This window comes from Pinus tabuliformis, chromosome 8 (assembly GCF_031772625.1).
Source record: "Pinus tabuliformis cultivar Carrire ecotype Pingquan chromosome 8, CPIR1, whole genome shotgun sequence".
Taxonomy (NCBI): Eukaryota; Viridiplantae; Streptophyta; class Pinopsida; order Pinales; family Pinaceae; genus Pinus; species Pinus tabuliformis.
The window spans coordinates 236,029,902-236,053,768 of record NC_142294.1 but is presented as its reverse complement, the minus strand read 5'-3'; the positions used below and the strand labels follow the sequence as shown (position 1 = coordinate 236,053,768).

Here is a 23,867-nt window from a genome sequence, read left to right as displayed (position 1 = left end):
ATCCTCGGATTGTACTATCTTGTGTTCTTCCATTCCAGACTCCACATACTTTATGAGCAAGGATCAAGTTGTCAACGAAGTTGGTGTTGTGTAGCAAACCTCTTCTATCATTCATGATGAGTTTGTGTGGGAATCGGAAGAAAAACACGTGGTGAAGGATGAATCCCTCCCGTTCGTGCCTCATCCGCTCTATGATCCAAGTGGATCTTCAAGAACACACACAGGACAAGGAGGACTCAGATATGCTCAAAAATCAAAGTTATCAGAATGACTTCGACCCAGGACCAGATCATAGGGCCCATCTTCTTGATCGCGGTGGCATGAACAGTTTGTCAATCCGAGCTCGTATGCAAAAGATAGAGCTTTTCAAGGATTGCTATGACAGAGGAAAAATAGGACCCACAGTGTGCCACATGCATCCCAATAAGCAAGTGGGACCCACATGATAGCCACTAAACCATCAACACATGGTGAATTAGCATTTTCTCCTGCCCTACACAAAAGACATATATATATATATATATATATATATATATATATATATATATATATATATATATATATATATATATATATATATATATATATATATACTAAAAATGAAAAAAAAGGGTTAATATATATATATAATCGAAACAAATCATTAAAAACAGACTTCAATAAAACAAAACTCAACGTGAATGAGAAAAGGTTATTAAACATATGGTCACAGGCATATGACATAACAAATATACCATATCCATATCCATATATTGGCATATACCTTATCTTTCCAACGTATTACATGCCAACCAATGTATATGAATACGTGGCACATATCCCAACCAACGGACATAACGTTAATGCTATATGGAATATGGTAAAGTTTGAAACCCATACATGGTAAACCATATAACGAAGTCCATAAAGTTTGCAACGTTATGTGGTTACAACACATTCAACAAATAACCAACGGGTTATCCAATGCAACGAAGTTATACCCAAAATAGATCTGAATGCATAAAGTTTGCAAGGAGATCCGTGGGATATGGTGGTTGGGGGAGGTAGCCACGTGGTGATCCCGCCGCCCATATGTGTCGCGTACAACACCCAAATGAAACGCGGTTTCCGTCGGACGCAGGGGTTAAATTTGACGCCCGTCTGCCCGTTTTTAGCGATTTTACACGTAAAATACGTTCACCTTTCAAATATCCACGTCAACCGTAACTGGCTATTAATTTTTAAAACCGTCAATTTGACGGGCAGGTTTGTAAATGAAAAGTTTTAAGTTTTTTTTTAATAATTTTTTGATATATATATATTATATATATATTTAACATACAAGTTCCAGGCTCCAGCGTGCAAGTCGGGATTCGGGAATCGGGATCGGACCGTCTGTAGTACGCTGTATGTTGTAAGTTGGCGTGACGCGTCCACGGTCCACCAACTTTCACCAATTGAAATAAATTCTGAGCCCTGTTGCATTAACAATCCACTGAGAGCTGTTAATGGCTTTATTAAATTTGGTTGATGGTATTGGTGTCCAGCCTGCACGACAGTTTGCAGCAGTGTTGGGTCATACAGAGCCGAATCCCGATCTACATGTGTTCTGGGTGAAGCCTGAAGGAGCTGTATCTTTTGCATGAACGAAGATTGAAGTGTGAAGTAGCGGGTTTCTAATACGGTGGGCCACATATGCGGCCGCATAGAGCTCAGAAAGGGTGAGAGAGACCCCATAACGACTGGTAATTGAAACAGAGTCGAAGAGCTTATTCAGGTCTCAGGCTGACAAGCCATACCATTGTCCGCAGAGTCTTACCATACCATGGCCGAATGATGATCATAAGCCGATTCGTGGTTAGGAGCTGGAACGTTGGGTCAAACGAGCTCCATTACAGTCATTGAAGGACGCGCAGAGCCCTGAGATGCCAACGTTGTGGAGGGCCATACACCCGTCTGCCAATTCAGCCGCTTTGAAAGGTGAACACACATTACTAGAAATTGCATTCTCTCTGGGTCATCTAGTTTTAGATAAATCTATGCAACTAATATACACACTGGTTTAGATGAATCTATGCTACTAATATACACATTACTTACAAAAAGCTTTCCTGTATCTTGAAGTATTCCGCCACCTCCTGATGCATAGAGAACCCCTGCCTTCACTAAAATCTCTCCTCTAGGCTCTAGTAGATGGTGCCAAGTACGGCGGTGAAAATGATTCTGCTCCCAGCTCTTGACCCAAGATATCAGGGATGGTTCTGCCATTAGTATATCGGCCATTAGGCCTCCCACCAGAAGCGGCGAAATCTATTCAGAAATCGTCCAACTCACCAGATCTAGATTCAGGTTGCTTCATCTAGTGCTCTATTAAGGAAATTCTTAGGATTCTAATTTCTAAAATATCTGATTTTATTGTTGGAGTATTAAGAACAAATAAAATAACTAGAAGGAAGTTATTTTGATGGGTTAGGGTTAGTAAGCCATTTTAGGATTAGGCTAAGTGAGTTTCTTAATGTTTTATAAATAATAATTAAGAATGAGATCACAAAAACCGGCCAGTGGTTTGTAGTTGTTTCTGGAAATTTAGTAAGAAACAGCTTGAGCAGTTTCCAAAACCAATTGAAAACTTCCAAGATGTTTGTGCCATCCTGAAAGCGTTTCAAGGACAATTTTCTAGGTCTGGAAATGTTTCTGGCACCAGAAATGTGTTTTTTTTGTCCAAAAATAGTTTCTTGGTTTGAGAGATGGAGAAACCGCTTCCAATTTTTTGATAGCAATTACTGATGTTCTCAAGAAACAAATAGGTGACATGCCCATCCACAATTAATATGGACCACAACAAATTTATGACTACCCAATTTTTTAAAGAGGCTAATTCCAGAACAAAAAAAGTCATCCAGCAACTAATTAAAAAATTATAATATTATATAATCATTACTTCTGTGAATGGATCATTAACATATATGTCGAGACAGTGAGCTTCATGTCTTTTTCTAGGTGGACCCATATAAATGGCAATCCCTATGAACTACATTAGATTTGATTGTCTCCTGCTGGTGTACTCTAAGGAGGCGAAATTTTAGCATTTTGGATGGAATTATGCCCCAGTTTGACTTTTGGGGAGAGCGAAATGTTGCATTATTTTACTTTTGGAGGCAGTAATGGATATATGGCTGCCAAACAATTTTTCTGTTTCCTTCATTCAGCAATTAAAGTTTAAGATTATTTTAATTTCTAATTATGGAAACTCGGCAATTAAATATTATGATGCTTTCGCTTGTAATAAAATTATAAAAAAAATATGAAAATTTTGGAATCAAAACTTATTAGTAATTTATTTTGATATGATGGTAAGATTAATTGATTTTTAAATTGATCAATTTAACTTATTTTTAAAGTTGCTTGAAGATTATTTGGTATTTTTCCTTTATAAATAAAATGATTGGTAAGTCTATAAACCCAACAAACTTATTTTATAAACCCAACAAACTTATTTTATAATATGTTTAATTATTGTAAATTATATATCTATATATATATATATATATAAATTATAGTTAATTATGAAAAAATATCAAATTACATATTTTTTAAAATTATTATTATGATTTTATTGTTAATTATAATATATATATATATATATATATATATATATATATATATATATATTTAATAAGAAAAATAAAACAAAAGAAGTTGCTCTGCAATAAATCTACGCGGTAAGAGAAACCAGAGGCTAGCAGTTGGTATATTGCCTGCCCTCTCACGCAATAAGCAGGCCATAGCAGCAGACAGTGGCAGCGTAGTGTACTTCGTGACCCCATAGTTACTTAATTTGCCAAAACTGTCCAGGAATAGAACCTGGTTCTAATTTCCTGCAATATTATGTGACTCTGTCAGGCGATCAATCTGCATTTTGATTACCATCTTAAACGATCATCAATTTTGTTGTCTGGAATTAAAACAATTTGTTATTATTACAGAGATTGCATGCTTGCAGAAATCTTCTCAACACATTAATATTCTGTCACATTTATTATTATTATAGGTAAGCTCTATCCTCAGACGCATGACCTTTTTGTTGGTAATTCCCCTGGGCCCTAATTCACTGTTTTGTTTCACTGGCACTGGCCCCCTACAATAAAAATTTATAAATGACCTCTCCTTGTAACAGCTGTTATATTGTTTAGTTTTGGATTTTTGTTGTAAAATTTTATTTGTTGGATTAGTTAATTGAATTTGTTAAAGATGTATTTTTATAGTTTTATTAAATGATTTATTTAGATTTATTTTTAGTGTTTGGGATTTTCAGTAGAGTAACAATGCAATATTATTTTTTTAATATGGTTTAATTTGATGAAATGAAATTCATATATATTAAATACTTTATTTTTTTTATATAGGTATTATATATCAAAAATGTCTTCAAAAAAAGGAAATCAACTTTCTATCAAAAAAATTTTTGGATGGTCTAATACATGTCAAGCTTCATTGCCTGATAAAGAAGATCATGATTTTGATCTAAATGAAGATTTAGATGTCTTGGGGCATAATGAAGAATATGATATGTTGCAGCATAATGAAAAAAGTGATGAAGAATTTCACCACGGAGAACCTACCACCCAAAAAAAAAGAAAAATGAAAGTAAAAAGAGAGTTTCGTGATCAGTGGAAAACTAAGTATAAGTGGTTGAGAGAGGCAAAGCATGAAGGAAAAACAATTATGAAATGCATATATTGTGAAATGCATAAGGCAATGGGGCCATGGGGAATTGGGACTGGTTGCTCTACATTGCAGCATGATTCTATAATTGTTCATGCTAATTCAAGCATTCATAAACTCTCACAGGCAAAGTGGATATGTGGAAATGAGAAGAAGGCGAAGTCTATTACAGAACATATTGCATGCATTGATGATATGAACAAAGAAAGAGTCATCACTACTATGAAATTAGTATATTGGATGGTACAAGAGGATCTACCACTTTCAAAATATGAATCTCTTTGTTTGTTTACAATGTCTTTACACACGCCTAATATGCCAAAGAACAAAGAGTACACATCATATACAAATCACATGGCTGCAAAAGAATTCCTTTTTGCTATATCTCAGTACCTTGAAGAGCTACAAACTTCCAAAATGCTAGATAGCCCTTTTTTTTCATTGATGTTAGATGAAAGTACAGACCGTAGTTTAGAAAAACATCTTGTGGTTTATGCCACGTTTTTAAACTCAAAAGGATTGGGTCCTCCAATTTCACAGTTTTTAAAGCTCATAAATGTTTGCGATGGAAGAGGGAAAACAACTTATGATGCAATCAAACATTTAATGGAATCAAGGGGCCTTTCAACAGAAAGATTGATAGGAGTTTCCACAGATGGCGCTTCTTCAATGGTTGGTAATGAAAATGGTTTTATCACTTTCTTGAAGAAAGATGTACCTAATCTTGTAGGTGTTCATTGCATTGCTCATCGTGAAGCCTTAGCTGCATCAGATGCTTCAAAAAAAATACCTGAATTATTATTTGTTGAGAAATTAGCAAATAAGGTATATTCTTGGCTGCAAAATTCTACGAAAAGAAATAGTCAACTTATTGCTCTACAGGAACTTATGCAACTTGAAACTCTTCAAGCTCTTCAAATCCATGGAGTTAGATGGCTTTCAAGGGGACAAGTCATTGAAAGACTTGTTGCACTTATGCCTCCCATATTAACATTGTGGAAAAATGAAAGAAAAGACTCATGGTATGATAAGGCAAGAATCTTTTCAGTACAATTTTGTTTACATATGCTTGCAGATATAATGTGTGAATTAAACAAGTTGAACAAGCAATTCCAAGAAGAGTACATTGATGTCAGCTCTTTAGGGGCAGCCATAGATGTCACGGTAAACACTTTGAAAAGGTGGTTTTTAAGAAGCGACACATTTGCAGATGGCACATGTTATTTATCTAAATTTATAGATGCCTCTAAATTTGGATTTTTAGAAATTTGTGATAAGGAGGGGCTTGTTCACAAGCATGAATTACGATTTGTATCAATTCCACATGCATATGATGATTGTGTTGATATACAAAAACAATCATGGAAACCGTGTATTGAAGGTTCAATAGAAAGTTGCAAACAACTTGCAAAAGATTATGTTCAAGCTCTTGTAGAGAATTTGAACGGAAGATTCCCTGATCTTGCATTTTTCAACTCAGCAAAATTGTTTAGCCCTTGCCATTATTTAGAGGATGTTCATGGCAGAGAACGAAATTCAAAGCGTTGGCTCGAAAAGATTTTTCAACACTTACAACATCCTTATTATCAAAGTGAAGAAAACAAAACTACATTTGATTTTGAGGCTTGTTTGAAAGAGTTGCATCCATTTGTTGACACTCTTCGTGTTAATTGCGAGGGATCATCTATGAAAGATGCATGGAGGATTTTTTATGTTACAGGGTTGCATACAAATTTTCCTCACATGTCAAAATTATGGAAGGCGATACTTACTATTCCTGCAAGTACAGTTGCTTGTGAGAGAGGATTCTCAAGACAAAACATAATAAAGGATGTCCGAAGAACAAAGCTATCATTAGTTGCATTGGATGCCTTGATGCGGGTGTCTCTAACAGGGCTTGATTCATCTATGGTGGAATGGGATAGGGTATTTGACATCTGGAAAGATGCTAAAGAAAGGAGAATCTTAAATATTTAAAGTTTTTGCTTTTATTTTTATGTTTGTAATAGTGGTGTTTTGACAATTACCTCTTTTGGTGAAACTGTCGAAAATTTAGTTTGTGTACATGGTGATATTGAATCTACTTTTTGAACATTTACATAGTTCATGCACATTATGTTTTTGGTTTCTCTGCCGGGGACTGCACACCATCACCAGCTTTATTTGTCTATGAAGGCAAATAGGCCCGAGTACTACGGCGTTCACGAATGCCATTTTGATTGACACTTGTTATCGACTGTCTCTGTAGTTTTTAAATGAAAAACAATAATGACCTGTCTCTGCAGATGTAGGAGGAAAGTCTCATTCTGATATAATATGTATTTAAAATTGATTTTTTTTTTTTTATATAGCAATTTTGAGATGCTATCTTATTATTTTTTTGAAATCTTCAATTTATTAGTATTTTTTTGAAATCTTCAATGTATTAATTTCTTTATAATTAAATATTCTGGGATTAGATGAATATATTAAATTTTGTTTACATTTTATGTACATTGCGTGGAACATATCCGTTGCAGTTCATCCGGATCCCCATTTGAAAAACCTTAACACTGTTTCTTGACTCGGAACCACGAGGAATTCGGTCTTTCCGCACGGTCAGATCATTCAAATTCGAAATATTCATACCTTTCACTTTTTACGTTTGCACTTTTCTGGGATTTTAAAGGCTTAACAATATCTTTATTTTATTTTATTTGATAAAGAAGAAACACACATTTAATGTCTATTGCAATACTTTAGAGGAGCTTGGCAATGTAACGTAGAGCTGTCTCATTGTCTGTGTCAATGTAAACATATGAATTTCAACACAGAATTGAGCAATTCTGTGTGTATATATATATATTCGACGGTGGTCATGATACTTGTATTATCTTACCAAATATACCTTTCAGATTGGTCAATTTGTCTATTCTCTGGGGATACAATTATATTTCATTATCATAAACTATATTATATTAAATTTCAATCCGGATTGCTTCACATGTGATCTGCTTTGAGTCCATATCTTGAGTTTTTTTTACTTTATAGAGTTCTTTTAGATCATCTCACCATCACTTTTATGGTCCTCCCAATCTATGACATCGCCCTTTCTACCTTATCAGAATTATTTCTATTATAATCAGAACACGATTAAAATTTTTAGAGAAAAGTTGGGTTGAATATTTATAAGTTGGACTCTTCACCCAAAAAAGGGGAAGTATATACACTAAATAAATTACTACTTTATAAAAATGCTCGGTGAAGTTTGTTTGAATGTGCACGCCGCTTATCATATACCAAATATGATTCCTAAAATAGTTCAAATTCGCACGCTGTGTTGGTTATTGGAGGACCATGACCGATTTCTTAGAGACTAATATTCAAAACAATTTTAAACTTTTCCTTTCTGGCAGATTTTGCGGTATATATTTTATTAGAATGGAAATCCATACATGCCAACATAATAAAAATATATGAGAATGGAAATGCATATATGCAAACATAATAAAAATATGGAATGCTGTCGGTGATGATCTACTTTTATTCTGTCACTATACGTTGCTTTAATTTCTCCATTCCTTGCCGTATGTCCAAAGTGATGCCATACCGAGAACCAGTAACCCCACCAGAGCAACTGTGGATTAACGCGTATTTTGGCTTTGAAGTTTTGTGATCAGAAGTTGTCATCCTCTGTGAAAAAGCCACATACAGTTGGCAGGGATTCATGATCAGCAGGTCTCAAAACAAAGTGTAGCAATGAGACTTGAGCCCAATTGTAGAACAAAAAATTAAAAATTTAAACAATTATGAGTACAATTTGAAATTAGATAAAACTTGTACAAATAAATTTTAAAAGTCATATGATGGGCAGTTTAAAAATAAAAACGTCATAAAAAAATTCCTTGACGGGTAGGGTCACCCGTCAAATTTAACCCCTGGTCGGACGGGGGATGGGATGGGTACGGTCCCATGGAGTACGGGCCCGCCCCCCATGAAGTTTAAAAATAATATATATTATGGCATACGGTTGGTTTTTTTTTTTAATGGTATATGATATTTAAAAACCATAACCATGTTATGGTTTAATCCACCCTAAGTTATATAAACTCATTTTTTTTTACCATTTGCAAGGGGAGAGATTTACGGGAACAGATTTTGAGACCAAGTGGCGGAACTCCGAGCACTGAGAAAAATTGGTGGAACTTTGTTTCAACAATATTTTTTGCAAGAGGGTGATTTTGGTCTAGATTCAGAATTGGACAAGTTTTATATGGATTTTGCACCTCTTGGCGACGGGAATCCATTCGTGGTGTCAGTTTCTGCAACAGAGCTCTCCAATTTTCGGGCACTTTTCAGCATGGAGGTATAATGCTCCATTTTGTAAACTGATGAATGTAGCTTCTTTTGATGCCATTTCTAATAAATGAAGGCCTCCCCATTGATCGACTAGGGCCTGGAGATGTAGTCCAGGAGGGACGAACTCCATTATCAAGTTCTTGATTTCTTGTCTTCTTATGTTCTTCTTCTTCTTTTTCTCACATGTGCACATTTAATGTTTCTCTTTGGTTAAGCTACAAACTGTATATGTAGTTCTTTTAATGCATCTATAAACAATAGATAACCTAGATCACTCTATGTTGAGATCCCTTGTGATTCTTCCACCTTTGATCCCCCCTGTGAAAACTCATTTCTGGATGTTTCTACTTCTGATCGTTCATGGGATACACTAGATGTGAGTATGTCATTACATTGCGAAGACGACACATCTTCCTCTGAAACTCCGTCCCACCTGTCATTTCTAGAAACACAGAGGGTGAACATCCTTATTTCTCATCTACCCCTCTGCATGATTCATCAAATCAAGAGGATGCCGATGAACATCCCGAATTTTCTGATCATGGTTGTCGTGATATATGTACTTCTTCATTTGATCACAATGTTGATTCACTCACTATTAATATGTCTAAGTCACTGGTCTCTGATGATCTATCTATTCATGGAGTGGAAACCCCATTGGTTGTTGAGCCATTTGAGTGTGGGCTGATGGTTATGTCAGGTCCTTGTTGTCCTAAGGATAGTTCCACTACCAAACAGTTTTTTTTTGAAACACCCAAGGCTCCTCATCACTCTGTGGTTTATATTAAAGATCAACCAAACACACAGGTTTTGCTTCCTCCACTCGAATCACATGATCCCATCACTTATGCACTGGAGGATCATACACAACAAACATATTTGCAAGGCATAAGTTGCCTCCCGTTCTCATCTTTTCTTTTCTGTCACAGTCGAGAGAGTGCACATTTTTATCATCTGCACGCAGTGTGTCACAACACCATGTTAAGTCTGCAAAATGTTTATCTTGTGAATACACTCTTTAATTTTCTGTGGATGTTTTAGAACTCGGAGTGTGTTGACCTTCATTGTTGAATATTTCTTGTTCACTCGTTCACATGCATATGTTTCATGCATTTACGAAAACATGGGCCAGCCAATGCGCTGATGGCCACAATAGAAATATCACTTCACGTGAGTAGGCCCATGCACCTTTTAGCAGAGGAGTAGGGGTAGTGTTTGCGTCTTTCCCTTGCTTTTTCTTTTGGATTTCATGTTTATTTTCTTGCTTACTTGGTTTGGTTTTCTTGATTGCTTGCTTTGCTTAATTTTTCCTTTGCTTTACTTCTGTTTTTTTTTTTTGCTTTCTTTTCTTTCTTGTACCTATATGTTAGCCTCTCGTGAAACTATGTTTGGTTCTTGAGACAAGCTAGGAAAATCTATGAGGACTTGTATAGCTACCTACATCTGGTTATTTGTTGTCTTTTCTCTTTATAAAGAACTTGTTGTCATCAGTCGATGATGCCTTGTTGGAAAATGTGTTTTGTTAAGAGTGAGTCTTGGTGAAAACACAACACTTGCATTGCTAACTAGTTATGCCTACTCTAATCAATTCTTTTCCGTTAACCCGTCTCAGATTAGTCAAATAGAGTAAGGTAAGGGGGAAAACATTAACAAGTATGTTAGTGGTATAAATAACATATGTATCTGAAGGAACAACCTCTCCTACTCTCAATAAGTCAGGATCCCTCTTCCACCTCTAAAATAAATAAGTGCTTATGCACAGTTCTTTAAAAAAAAATGAAAGATGAATAAGGAAAATGAAGAGAAAGGATTCCTGTGCAGAGAGATGATACAAGTAACTCCGTCGAGTACTAAGCAGGCTCACTGGAAGCGGAGTGATGCTTGTGTTCATGCGTGACTCCATTGGGGTATTGTCCAAACCTACTAGCAGTAGAGAAACACTAGAGATGAACTTAAACTCTGACAGTTATATTACATGTGCATCAATACACCCCTCATCCCCAATCAAAACAACTAGGCTGAGCTAGCTTGGAACATGTGTGGATTGATGAAGAGAATGGTATGGACTACATCTTTCACACAAGCTAGTGGGGAAGACATCAATATCAAAGAACTGAACAATAGTTCCGGAAGGGTTAGACTTCCTTTTGACGAAACAAGGTCCATACAGAGAGTTGGAATTCTACTATTGTGCCACCAAGTGTTGTAGAGACTACAACCATCCTCTAAAATTTTGGCTCACATGCACATATTGGCACCTACCTTGGATCCTACGATCATTCGTCCTTTTTCACTTTTTTCGTAAGTTGACTACCTCAAGCTTCTTCTCCTCGATCTTAAGAGTTGTTCATGTTCTCATCTTTATGCAACATGTGTTAAATTTCGGCATAGGGGTTGTTATTTGTCTTGCAAAGGGAGCGTGGTTCTGCTTTAAGGGAATTGTGTGCATATGAGTGGTTGTCCTCACAAAGACATGTTTCACACTCGCTTCATGCACTCTTGTCAGGAAGGTTGTTGCATGAAGAAAAGTATGTATTATGCATTCTGGATGGTCTATGCTATGTCACTAAGTATCTGTGTGTGCTCACAGTCGAGCCCTATCACTATTTACATCTATGTCACTAATCTCACACTTAGCCATTTCCGAAGCAACCTAGCTTTATTCAGCTTCCTGGAACTTTGCTCTTTTCTTCTACAACCATAAAACTCCCTCCCTTTCCTATATAAAAATCACAGCTGCAGAGAACAAAAAAGACTCCTCTTTAGAAATACATAGGGCAGTAAGGAAGACAACATTTCTCTCTAGAAATATGCAGAGCAGTTAGGAAACCACCACTGCTCTCCAAAAATGCGTAGAGTAGTCCAGCTACCTTGCATTTAGAAAATGTGAAAAGGTGTCCTCTGAGGACCCCCATCCTACGAAAGTGTCCTGAGCCTCAAAACTTTGTAGTGTTATCCAAGTTATCCATTGATCTTGCATGCAGAAACTACACAGATGGGCCTCCAAGGGCCCTGTTCTGACAATAGTCACTTCTTGCTGAAACCATGCTTATCCATCGCCCAATGACCATAAGAAAAGGTAACATGCTAAGATCACTCCCGAGGATTCAAGAAAAAGAAGAAAGAGACCAAGTAATGGAAAATATGAAAACCGCATGCAAACTCTGTTGAATGCATGATCAACTTGAGGGTAAGTATGGTAAGTAAAGAGAAACTTTTGAAGTGCACCTCTTAGTTGAGTTTTCATGATTTATTATTATTCTCATATCATCATATCCTCAGTAACATGCATGTGCACAAAAAAAAGTTATTTCATATGTTTCCTCTACATGTCCTGCTTCAGTTTCACTTCTTTGACCAACTGTCATCTTCGGCATGTTGATTATTATGTCATGCTTGCAACCTCGTTCTGTTTATGTTGAAGGTTGCATGTGAGTTGTGTTCACTATGTAGACATCTATCACACTCACGGACGATGTTGTAAGTATTGTCGCGCAAGTGTCGTCACGGTCATCCGAAGGTATATCCGAAGTTTCGCACTTGTCGCTTTCATCATTAGACAACCCCACAGTTAGTCACATTGAGCATATGTTGTCTTGTTGGTCATATGTGTCCTATCCTCAAGTCATGTTGAGTGTGTGTTCACAAGGTCATGCATGCACCCATTCACTCATTCACACACTTAGTCATTTTTTCGATGATCTTTCGACCAGACCACCCTCCATCAGCAGAATCTCTACTGAATTGCACTGCATAGTCATAGCCCCCAGTGACCAAGTATTGCTGCCCAGAATTGTGCAAAGCTTGAGGCTGCCTCGCATGTAGCCTGCACTCAACAATCATGGAATTGATCTGGTTGACTCTCACCTAGAACAATGCAAAAATTGCTTAGCAAGGCATCTAAATCTGTGTTGTCCACAAGAAAATATATTAAGATTCCTACTCTTCAACCAGAGAGTTTGACCGAGAAGTGACCCCAGACATCACTCCTCCAAACAATTGCGTAAAATATGTCAACATTCTTGCCTCTTTTGACTGAAGAAATTTTGTAGACATGAAGGACAATCACCCGCTCCGTATCACTATAATGTCTATGACAGTTGTTCAGTTCTGTGAGTAAGTCCCCCTATCAGTTGGACTCCTTATTCTCTTGAAAAATGCACAGTTTTCTTGGACTATCCTCTTATTGCCTCACACCCTACTCAATTAGGAAACTACACAGACATGTCTTGCAATCCATCTTACTAATTCTATGTAGTTTTGGTTGGAAAGTTGTCGTAACCCGTTGCCAGCCTCCCAATAGAATCTACAAATTTTTCATTACCAACATCCTCCCTATTGCCTACACTATCTCCTAGGAAAATTTGCATAGTTATGCCCTCTAGCCGAGCCAGATCTCGCAGATGGTCACTCTTGTTCCGTACTACTTATCTCAGGATCCTAGTGATCTCTACGCAATTTTCCTTTGGTAGTGCCCTGGTGCTCGCATGCCGACCTAAAATGTCCTATGCCCAATTTCAAAGCCTTTTCCTCTCCCCTGGTCACATGAACCCGAAAATGAGGGATGGTGCATCATGGTAGACTAAGATATTTTTTGATTTGATGTCATCTCATCATGAGTGATTGCAGATACATGTAAATGGATGAGACATGGCACGGCAACAAATAGGATGAACAAGGAGCACATGCTAGAATACTTTCTTGTGGTTTGAAGAATACACGAAGCATACCAAGTAGCAACTAAAGAAGACACATGCGCATGTGTGCAACATCAAGTGAACACCAAGACCATCGAAGACTTTGCACACCTTTCCATGTGGAGGTGAAGCTATGTTACACCAAGTGCACACTCATCACTTAGTAGCACTGGAGCATGACATGGACACCACCAGAAGCATGAACATAGTAGTAGTGTCGTGTCGAGTCATGTCATGAGTCATCTCGACCACATCACTATTGTGGGCCATACTGTTGTAATAAATGCAATGTAACGTGGAAGTCCAAGAAACCCACATGTAAAGTTGAAGAGTCATGTAAATATGAAGATTTATGTAAGTCAAACAGTCATGAGGGAAGTGGAATAGTCACAAGGGTCAGTTTCACGCTTGTCTATATAAACCCCTCATTTGTGCATCCAAATGGATTGTTCAGCTTGGCTCCTCCTAGATACCCTTGAGTGTTTGTAGTATTTTCTTTGAGGAGTGAGCAGTGGCTCCATCTGCTCGCTATTATGGTTAGTTATGTAATGGTGTACCGATGTGTCTTAGAATTGTTTCATAATTCAGAATCCTTTTAATAGCCCATCATGATTTCACACATGTATTGTATTCATTTGTAAGACTATTCTTTCAATGCTTATAATGCATTTTGCTTTAATCTGTATTAAGACAGTTGAACTATTTCGGTTGTTTTACTACATATGATATTGGAAATGTGTTGTATCAGTTGTTAACACTGTCTCACCCATGTGGACTATCCACTGGATACTCGACAAACTCATTTTAGTAAAAGTGTTATAACAATATTTGCACTCATGTGGACTATTCTCTTGGGTGTTGTACATACTATCTTCTCACCTTGTTTTTGTGATTGTTGCATATATGTGTACTACTTTGTCAAAAGTCGCACATGTCCCTCTGTGTGGTGTGTCTCTAACAAAGTTGGGAGTATTCCCTTTCGAATTAAGACTCACTCTCACCTCTCCCTCCCTCTTGAGTGAAAGAACCTTGACAAAGGTGACACTAAGCACTGACCACTCATGAGAACCTCACTATTCGATGACAAAGAAAACCACTCTCGTGTGCTGACAAGTAAGAGATAAGGCAAATATTTGAGATAATGTCAATCGGGCCATCATATTGGATGGGACTACCACATCAAATGGTGTGAGGTCTAGTTGGAACTTAATATTAGGGATATCCCTTAAATGTTAGTGGGTCTAGCACCATCAAGGAAACCCTCTATAGCTATCACTGACCATGATTCTATGGACCCAATTTTACAACATGCAACCAATGAATTGTTCCTACATCAATGATATACAAGGTAATACATGACTTGGACATCCATTCACCCATACATAGCTAATGACAAGACACACTAGACACCATGGGTTTCTCCATGAGTAATACACCCAAAATATGATGCAATCATAGTACATGGATTTTACAACTGCACATAATGGTTCTCTCATCAATACATTCCCAAGAACGTGAAATATCTTGAGAACATGAAAAGAATGAGAAAATAAATATTCTCCATATGGAGGCAGCAATAAAATGAAACACATGGCATGTGCATCAAAATATAATATGTCCATGAGCAATGCATAATCTCTCAATGCGTAGCAGCAACATAGGGTCATCGAATACATATCCGCATCATGAACAACAATAATCCAACACATCATAAGCATAATCATGCTCTCTCTCTCTCCGTGCAATTGTAACATATAATCCAACCATCTAAAATATATCGACAACAGACATGATTCATCTAGAAGTGAAACATAATAAATGACAACCGCAACAAAAATAATCATGCATAAAATAATGTCAACATTCTGCAAATCCATTAGCAAGCACATATGCTCCCCCTGAATGTGTGATCCTTCAACACAGTGTGAACATATGCATAAGTCAACCATGTTGTTTACATACCATCATTAACATCAACCAAATGAAAACATATAGCTTCTCCAAAGATATCAACAAATGTACTGAAATAGAAATAGAGTTGAAAATAGAAATAGAGTTGAAAATGAAAGGGAACTTCAAACCTCGTGGTATCCCCCTAAACACATGCATATCATACAATAACGCTTTATTATATGGCTACATAATCAAGGATTTTCATGCAACTCATAATGCAACCATATTCTCCCTCCAAGTCCATGCAGGCCTCAAATTTTGGTGGGAGATTCTTGCTGCTCTTTTCTCCTCCAAACTTTCATGTCTTGATCCTTCTTCTTCTTATGTAGTTGGCCTTGCATGTTCTCCTCCCTTTGGTTGGATCTCTTGAAACACATGGGAATCTTGCAATCCTTGGCCTTATGGCTAATATTCTCACATACAAAACATCTAATGTGACCAAGGAATATAGGAATATGTTGATGTCTTCTATCGATATAATTCCCATTCCTTTCATGTGCCCTGCAATCAATAGCCCTATCACCAAAATCATTACATGAGAAACAATAACAATAATGTGGACTATAATTGAAAGATGGATATTTATTTTGCATGCATGCTTAATGTGGCTTCTCCTCTGGATCCTCCTTTTGTTGATATGATTTTATCTCTCCATTACCACAAATATTTGTTACGTGTCCACAAATTCTACAATTATTAAACTTTTCAATTTTATTCTTCTTCTTGGGTCTTCTCTCATTGTTAAGTTGATTCTTGCATGGCTCATGGATCGCATTACTTTTTCTGTAACTAGGTGCTCCAACAAATTTTTATTTGCTTGTAGATGCTTGACCGCTACTTTTGAGCCACTCCAATTCTTCTCTTGTAGAAATTGTGTTATATCCCTATCATACTAGTGATTATCACTTTGATATTGTCATTGTATCCCTTATTGTTATAGTTGTGCCCTTATATTATTATTGTTATGTTGGTTAGTGTCATCCCTTAGACTCATATATATAGAAAGGAGGTTTTGTCATTTGTATCATTCAATAATTTTTCATTTATGTAATGTAAAAGAGGTTTCCCCCTTGAAGATGCTGATTTTGAAGTCATTGATCTATCTTTTCTTCTTTTTTGTGAGCTGGTTGCATAACAATTGGTATCAAAGCTTTGGATTTTAGGGTTTCTATGCTTCAAATAGGTCATCGTGGAATTTTCGTTATAATTTTTTTTCTACAATGTTTCATAAGCTAAAATTAAAAGCCATTTGCGCCAAAATTTTGATGAACCTTAGGTAAAAATTATAGATCTTGTCTCTCTATATTTTTGGAGATATGAGCCAAGGAAGGTGGGGTTTCTACAGGTTCCTGAATTATATCTCAAATAGGCGACCTAGGGAAAATCATCACAAATTTGTCTCCCAGAATCAGATTGAAATTTCGTAAAATGTTACATAAAGAGGAGAGACTTTAGATTTATGTGTATCAAATTTAGGTATGAAGGTCAAAAAAGTGACACGTGGCACTTCCTACAATTTATCTCTACTCAACTAGTCTATAATCAGGTCATCGTGGGAGAGTTGGCACAACTCTTTCATAGAGAATCCGATATTGATAAAACTTGTGGGGTTGGAAAGAGGGCCTAGAGGGCTACCATAGGACATAATTTTAGACATTTGAGATTCGAAATTACAGAGATAAAACAGATTCAATATTAAGCTCATACGTAGAGAAAAAAGGTGTGTAGTATTTTTTTATTTTTATTTTTTTAATAAGTTAGGTTCAAAAACTTAATTGAAGGAATTCAAAGGGAATAATGAAGAATAATTATCATTAATTGATGAACCGAGGAAAGAAAATAGAAACACCTAGTAAGCAACCTAAAAGCTCTAGCATGACTCATGAAGAAGCGGAAGAAATGCAACATGATATATGAAAAAGTAAGAGAAGCTAAGATGGATGGTTTAAAGAAAGGCGTGGAAGCTAAGATATATGGTTCAAAGAAAGGCATGGAAGATAAGATGGATGGTTTAAAGAAAGGCGTGGAAGCTAAGATGGATGGTTTAAAGAAAGGCATGGAAGCTAAGATGGATGGTGTGGAAGCTACGATGAATGGTGTGGAAGCTAATATGGATGGTATAGAAGAAAAACTTAAAGGAAACAAAGAAGATTTGAAGATAGATTTGACAATGTTTCTACAAGAAATGCTTACTAATGGTGAAAGGGTAGTAAAGAACACTCATGATGAGAGCAAAAGAAATGCTAATAATTATTTCATAGACTCTAACGTTGGATTGAATACCCACCGTCTTCCAAATATCAATATGAGGAAGTTTGATGACAAGGATCTCGTAACATGGATACTACAAATGGAGCAATATTTCGATCTCCATAATATGAAAAACACACAAAAGGTACACATTGCAACTTTATATTTGGAACCAAATCTGTTTGTATGGTGTCAATGGATTTTCTCTTGTAAACAAATTGTCACTTGGGAAATTTTTACAAAAGAAATGATAACACATTATGAGGATAAAAAAGCAACATATTTTCTAGCCAATCGATAAATATCAAACCAAAGGGTTCAATGACGAAGCACATTGAGGACTTCCAAAAATTGAATATAAGGGTAAAAGATATTCTAGAGGAGCATAGGATTGATGTGTTCATAGGGACTTTAAAGGATAACATCCAACATGAGGTTCACCTTTGGGAACTTGATTCATTAGAGAAGGCATTTAGGTTAGAAAGAAAAATGGAAAGAAAAAATGGCAACAAGGGAGCCTACCACTCACAACTATAAATATGGAAGCGTTGTTGCCCCTATCCTTCCATAACCTACAAGGTTGACACCACAACAATTGGAAGAAAAAATAGCAAAATGGATTTGTTACAGTTGTGATAGCAAATACACTAAAGGTCATAAGTGTGCTGAGAAGAAATTATTTTACATAGATTGTGAATGGGAGGAAGAAAAGGAACAAGAAATGTCAAAAGAAGAGGATATACACCAGGAAGAAACCCTAGAGAAAGAAGAAAATAATCTGACCATACCTTGTAATGCATTGGTCAAAATTACCACTCCTCAAACTATCAAGATAAAAGGACATATCAAGAAGAAAAAGGTAATAATGTTGATTGATTCAAGTAGTACCCATAATTTTATTCATTGTAGGATAGCCAAGGAATTGAATTGCTTCATATATCTAGCACCAGAGTGTCAAGTGATCGTTGCAAGTGGAGGAACCATAAACTTCTTTATAAAGTGACATAATATTTAGCTATCCATGGGAGAATATGTATTGAACAAACCAATGATTTCCATTCAGATGGGTGGTGCTGATGTTGTACTAGGAGTCCCATGGCTACAATATTTGGGTTGGATAGCTTTTAATTTTCAAGAACTTTTCATTAATTTCTTTTCAGAAGAAAAGGAAGTTGTATTAAGGGGTTATCACAAAAAAATTGGGAAATATAATCAGCTCTAATGGAATGACAAAGCTTCTAAAGAAATAACAAAGAGGCATAATTTCACAATTATGTTTGCTAGAGGTTCCCACATTGGAATCATCTATTTATCCAGATCTCCAAAAATTCTTAGACAATCATTCCAAGGTATTTGAGACTCCCAGAGACCTCCCACCTATTCATGATCATGATCATTCTATTCATTTGATTCCAGGAGGTGTACCTCTAAACCTGAGGCCTTATAGATATCCCTATGCCCAAAAGAATGAAATTGAACATATGGTTGTAGAATGTTAGAGCCTAGTATAATTCAACCTAGTCAAAGTTCTTTATCTATTCCAGTAGTATTGTTGCAAAAGAAGGATGGATCATGGTGCATGTGTCTAGATTATAGGGAGCTCAACAAGCTCACTATTAAAGATAAACTTCCCATTGTTGTCATTGATGAGTTATTGGATGAATTGCATGGACCGATTTACTTCACCAAGTTGGAGATTCATTCAGGATATCATCAAATAAAAATGAAGACTGAAAACAACATTTAGAACTCATGAGGGTCATTATTAAGTTTTGGTTATGCCTTTTGGCATTACCAATGCACCTTCTACATTTCAAGGTTTGATAAATTCCATTTTCAACCCCTTCCTTAGAAAATTTGTGTTAGTTTCTTTTTTATTATATACTAATATACAATAGGTCTTGGAAGGATCATGTTCAACATGTTGGCAGGGTGCTCAAACTATTGGAGGAGAAACAATTATATGGAAAAAGCTCCGAACATTTCTTTAGAGTACAAGAGGTGGAATATCTGGGTCATATTGTATCTCAAGAAGGTGTTAAGCTAGACCCTAGTAAAATTAAAGCGATTAAGGAATGGAAAATCCCCACATCCATAAAGAATCTGCAAGGATTTCTCAGATTGACAAGATATTATCACAAGTTTGTTAAGAATTATGGGAGAATAGAATCACCTATAACAACATTATTGAAGAAAGGTTCATTTTCATGGACTCCATAAGCAACAAAGGCCTTTGAACATCTTAAAGACGCAATGTGCCAAGCACTAGTCTTAGCTATACTGAACTTCACAAAAACCTTTATTTGGGAATGTGATGCCTCAGGAAATAGAATTGGTGTTTTTTTAATGCAAGAAGAAATACCCATTGATTTTGAAAGACATTTAATCAAATGAAAGTATTTACACAAAGCTATTTATGAAAAGGAAACGTTGGAACTACTACATGCACTTAAGAAATCGCGATCCTACCTAATGGGAAGACACTTCAAGGTAAAAATGGATCATGATAGCCTTAAGTAATTTTTAGAACAAAGATTATCTTCAGAAAAGCAACAAAAATGGGTCACAAATATGTTGGGTTATGACTTTGAAATCATCTACAAAAAACGAAAGAAAAATCTTGTGGTAGATGCACTCTCAAGAAATAAAAAGGATGTGGAAGCATTGCTTTGTGCCATTTCTATTATCCCACTAGATTGGATAAATGAAGCAAAGGATGAATGGAAGAATGATGAAGAAGTGTGGGCACTCATTCAAAAAGTTACAACAATATCCTACTACATATGATACATTTAGCTTGAAAAATGATTCGTTATGGTACAAATACCTATGTAAGAATTCCCAACTCAAACAAAATATTCTTATGGAATTCCACACCTCTCCCTTAGGAGGGCACTCAAGATTTTTAAAATCCTACCATAGGGTTAAGAAGGAATTTTTTTGGGATGGCCTTAAATCTGATATTCAAAAATTTGTGGCAGAATATTTGATTTGCCAACAAAATAAAATTGAAACAATTAAGACCCCAGGTCTATTACAACCTTTATCCATTCCAAGACAATGTTGGGAAGAGGTTTCAATGGATTTTATTAAAATTTTACCCAAGTCCAAAGGAAAGAGTGTGATCACCGTGGTAGCTGACAAACATACCAAGTATGCACACTTTTGCGCATTATCTCATCCATTTAATTCAATTAAAATTTCTACTACATTTATGGAAACAATTCAAAAGCTACATGGAAACCCAATGATTTTTGTTAGTGACAGAGATCCCATTCCAATTGGAAATTTTTAGACAAAATTATTTTCTTGTCTTGGTACTCAGATAGCTCATAGCTCATATTATCATCCTCAATCTCATGGGAAAATTGAGATAGTAAACAAATGTTTGGAAGGATATCTTCATTGCTTTATATATGATAAACGAACAAAATGTGTCAAATGGTTTACTCTGGTTGAATGGTGGTATTACACTTCCTTCCATACTAAAAAAAAAATGACCCCATTTATGTCACTTTATGCATATCATCCACCATCCATCACATCATATTTAAGAGAAACTTATAAAGTTCAAGGAGTGGAAGATCACATCGAGCATTAACAACAAGTTCTCCAACTCTTAAAGCATAACCTCACTTTGGCACATAATAGAATGAAACAACAAGCATATCAACATCGTAGTGAAAGAAGTTTTGATATAGGTGACTGGGCATTTCTATGGCTACAACCATATAAACAAATTTCCCCGAAGAAAGGTAAGAATGATAATAAATTATGACCAAATTATTATGGTTTGTACAAGGTGTTGCAAAGGATTGGTACAATGGCAAACAAATTGGAGCTTCCTGCAGCTCCCCAGGTGCACCTAGCTTTCCATGTTTCATGCTTAAAGAAGGTTATAGGTGACAAGCTCCCAGATCAAACAATATTTCCAGAACTTAACGAGGAACAAAAAATCATATTGGAACCTAAAGTAGTCATAGAAGCAAGAACTCGACAGCTATGGAATCGACCAATTTCAGAGTATCTCATCAAGTGGAAGAACTTATCCACTGAAGCTTCCACATGGGCAGATGAAAATTTTATACAGAAACATCCATAACTACTCAAGCATTGAGGAAAACACTTTTTTGAAGGAGAGGGGCATGTTGGGTCCCTATAATACTAGTGATTCCCCCATTACTATTGCCATTGTATCCCTTATTGTTATTTTTGTGCCCCTATCGTCCCCATATTGTTATTATTATGCCCCATAGAAACCCACTATTGTTATTGTTATCCCTTATATTATTATTGTTATGTCGACTCTGATTAGATTGTGACCCCTTAGAACCCTATATATAGAAAGGATGTTTTGTCATTTGTGTCATCAAAGAATTGTTCATTTGTGTAATGTAAAGGAGGTTTCCCCCTCGAAGAGGCTGATTTTGAAGTCATTGATCTATCTTTTCTTATATTTGTGAGCTGGTTGCATAAAAAATTGCTTCACCCTTAAATTTCTAAAACTCGATCTCCAACTCCTTAGACTAATTCCTCATTCCATTTTCTATTTTCCTTCTTATAGCTGCGTTTTCATATATGAAATTTCTTCATTGAAGGCACACTTTTTTTCATAAAAAATCTGTAGCAGCATTCATTGATCTTCACTTTCAGTTGTGAGTCTTTTGATTTCTGCTTCTAGGGCCATTATCTTGGATTTCTCATAATATTTTAAATCACTAGAGGTTTCATCTTGTTCTTGGGAGGATGATTGATTTGTTACTGGAATAAAAGTATAATCCTTTGCATTTTTCTCCATTTCCGAAAAATGCAATTTTCCTCCAAGATACAAATCCAGCAACCTATCCAACATTTCTTTGCTTGTCTCACATTGTGTCACATACATGTTAATATATTTTTAGATGCTATTTAAAATAATATTTTTAGATAAATCATTAGATTCATATTAAACTCCATACTCAACCGATAGAAAAATATCTTCATCAACGGATAACAAATATGAAACCAAATTCACTGTTGAAGTTGAAAATCTTTCCTTTGTGAACTAATGGAATACCTTGCTAATCCATTTCATAAAATTTTCAAAAATTCAGCCAAAATCTCCAAGATACACTCTCCAATGATCAAGTTGCACCCAAGAGCCCCTCTTTGATACCAATTGTTGGAAACTAGGTCACTACTGAGAGAGTGGTCTATATCAGTAGCAAGAGCACATATAAAAACTTTCTCCAAATTATTCATATTTTACCATGCACAAAATGAAACAAAAATCATAGATCAAAGAATCAAACTAAACATGCAACCATAAAATCAGTCAACACAATGGACATAAGTATGTCTCATAGAAAACCATTTCCCAGGAAAAAATCACCCTACTGTTGTTGCATTTCTCAATATATTTTAATAATTGTTGAAATGTTTTTTCATGGATCAACTTACTCCCATAAGTCAGAAGACTTGACTTCTTTCACAGTGTGTTGGCACCTATCATACATGAAACTTTTATCTCACATATCTATGGACTACCATCCTCTTAAGGCCACCATGATCAATGATCCTTGCTTAGTCACTCCTAAACTAACAATCGACTCTACAAACTCTGATCTACCAATAGCTATCATGACCAATGATCCTCGCCCAGTTTCTGTTGAACTATCCAACCACCATTGCTTGGATAGATCTCTTCCTTCTACCAAATCTACCAAGTAACTATATACTTTGAATCCTCCATGCCTGCACTTCCTCCGTGTGAGGCTCATTTCAAAATATTTTAGACTAGACTCCCAATCCATTCAACATGAACATCACAAAAACACCATATTCCTTAATCAAAATATCCAACAAAAATGGAAGAACAAAATAGGAGAAAACAATTTCCAAAATCTAACTAGCTGCCACACAATATCACTTCTCAAATTCAAATAT

General features: G+C 36.0%; 1 protein-coding gene across 1 annotated transcript; it reads left to right on the top strand.

Moving 5' to 3' along the window:
• The first annotated feature begins 4,737 nt into the window (after positions 1-4,737).
• On the top strand, positions 4,738-6,681 carry LOC149235006 (uncharacterized). Its single transcript, XM_089368431.1, has 2 exons — positions 4,738-5,455; positions 5,780-6,681. The coding sequence occupies exons 1-2, from the start codon at positions 4,738-4,740 to the stop codon at positions 6,679-6,681; spliced, it is 1,620 nt and encodes a 539-aa protein (XP_089224557.1).
• The last annotated feature ends 17,186 nt before the right edge of the window (positions 6,682-23,867 follow it).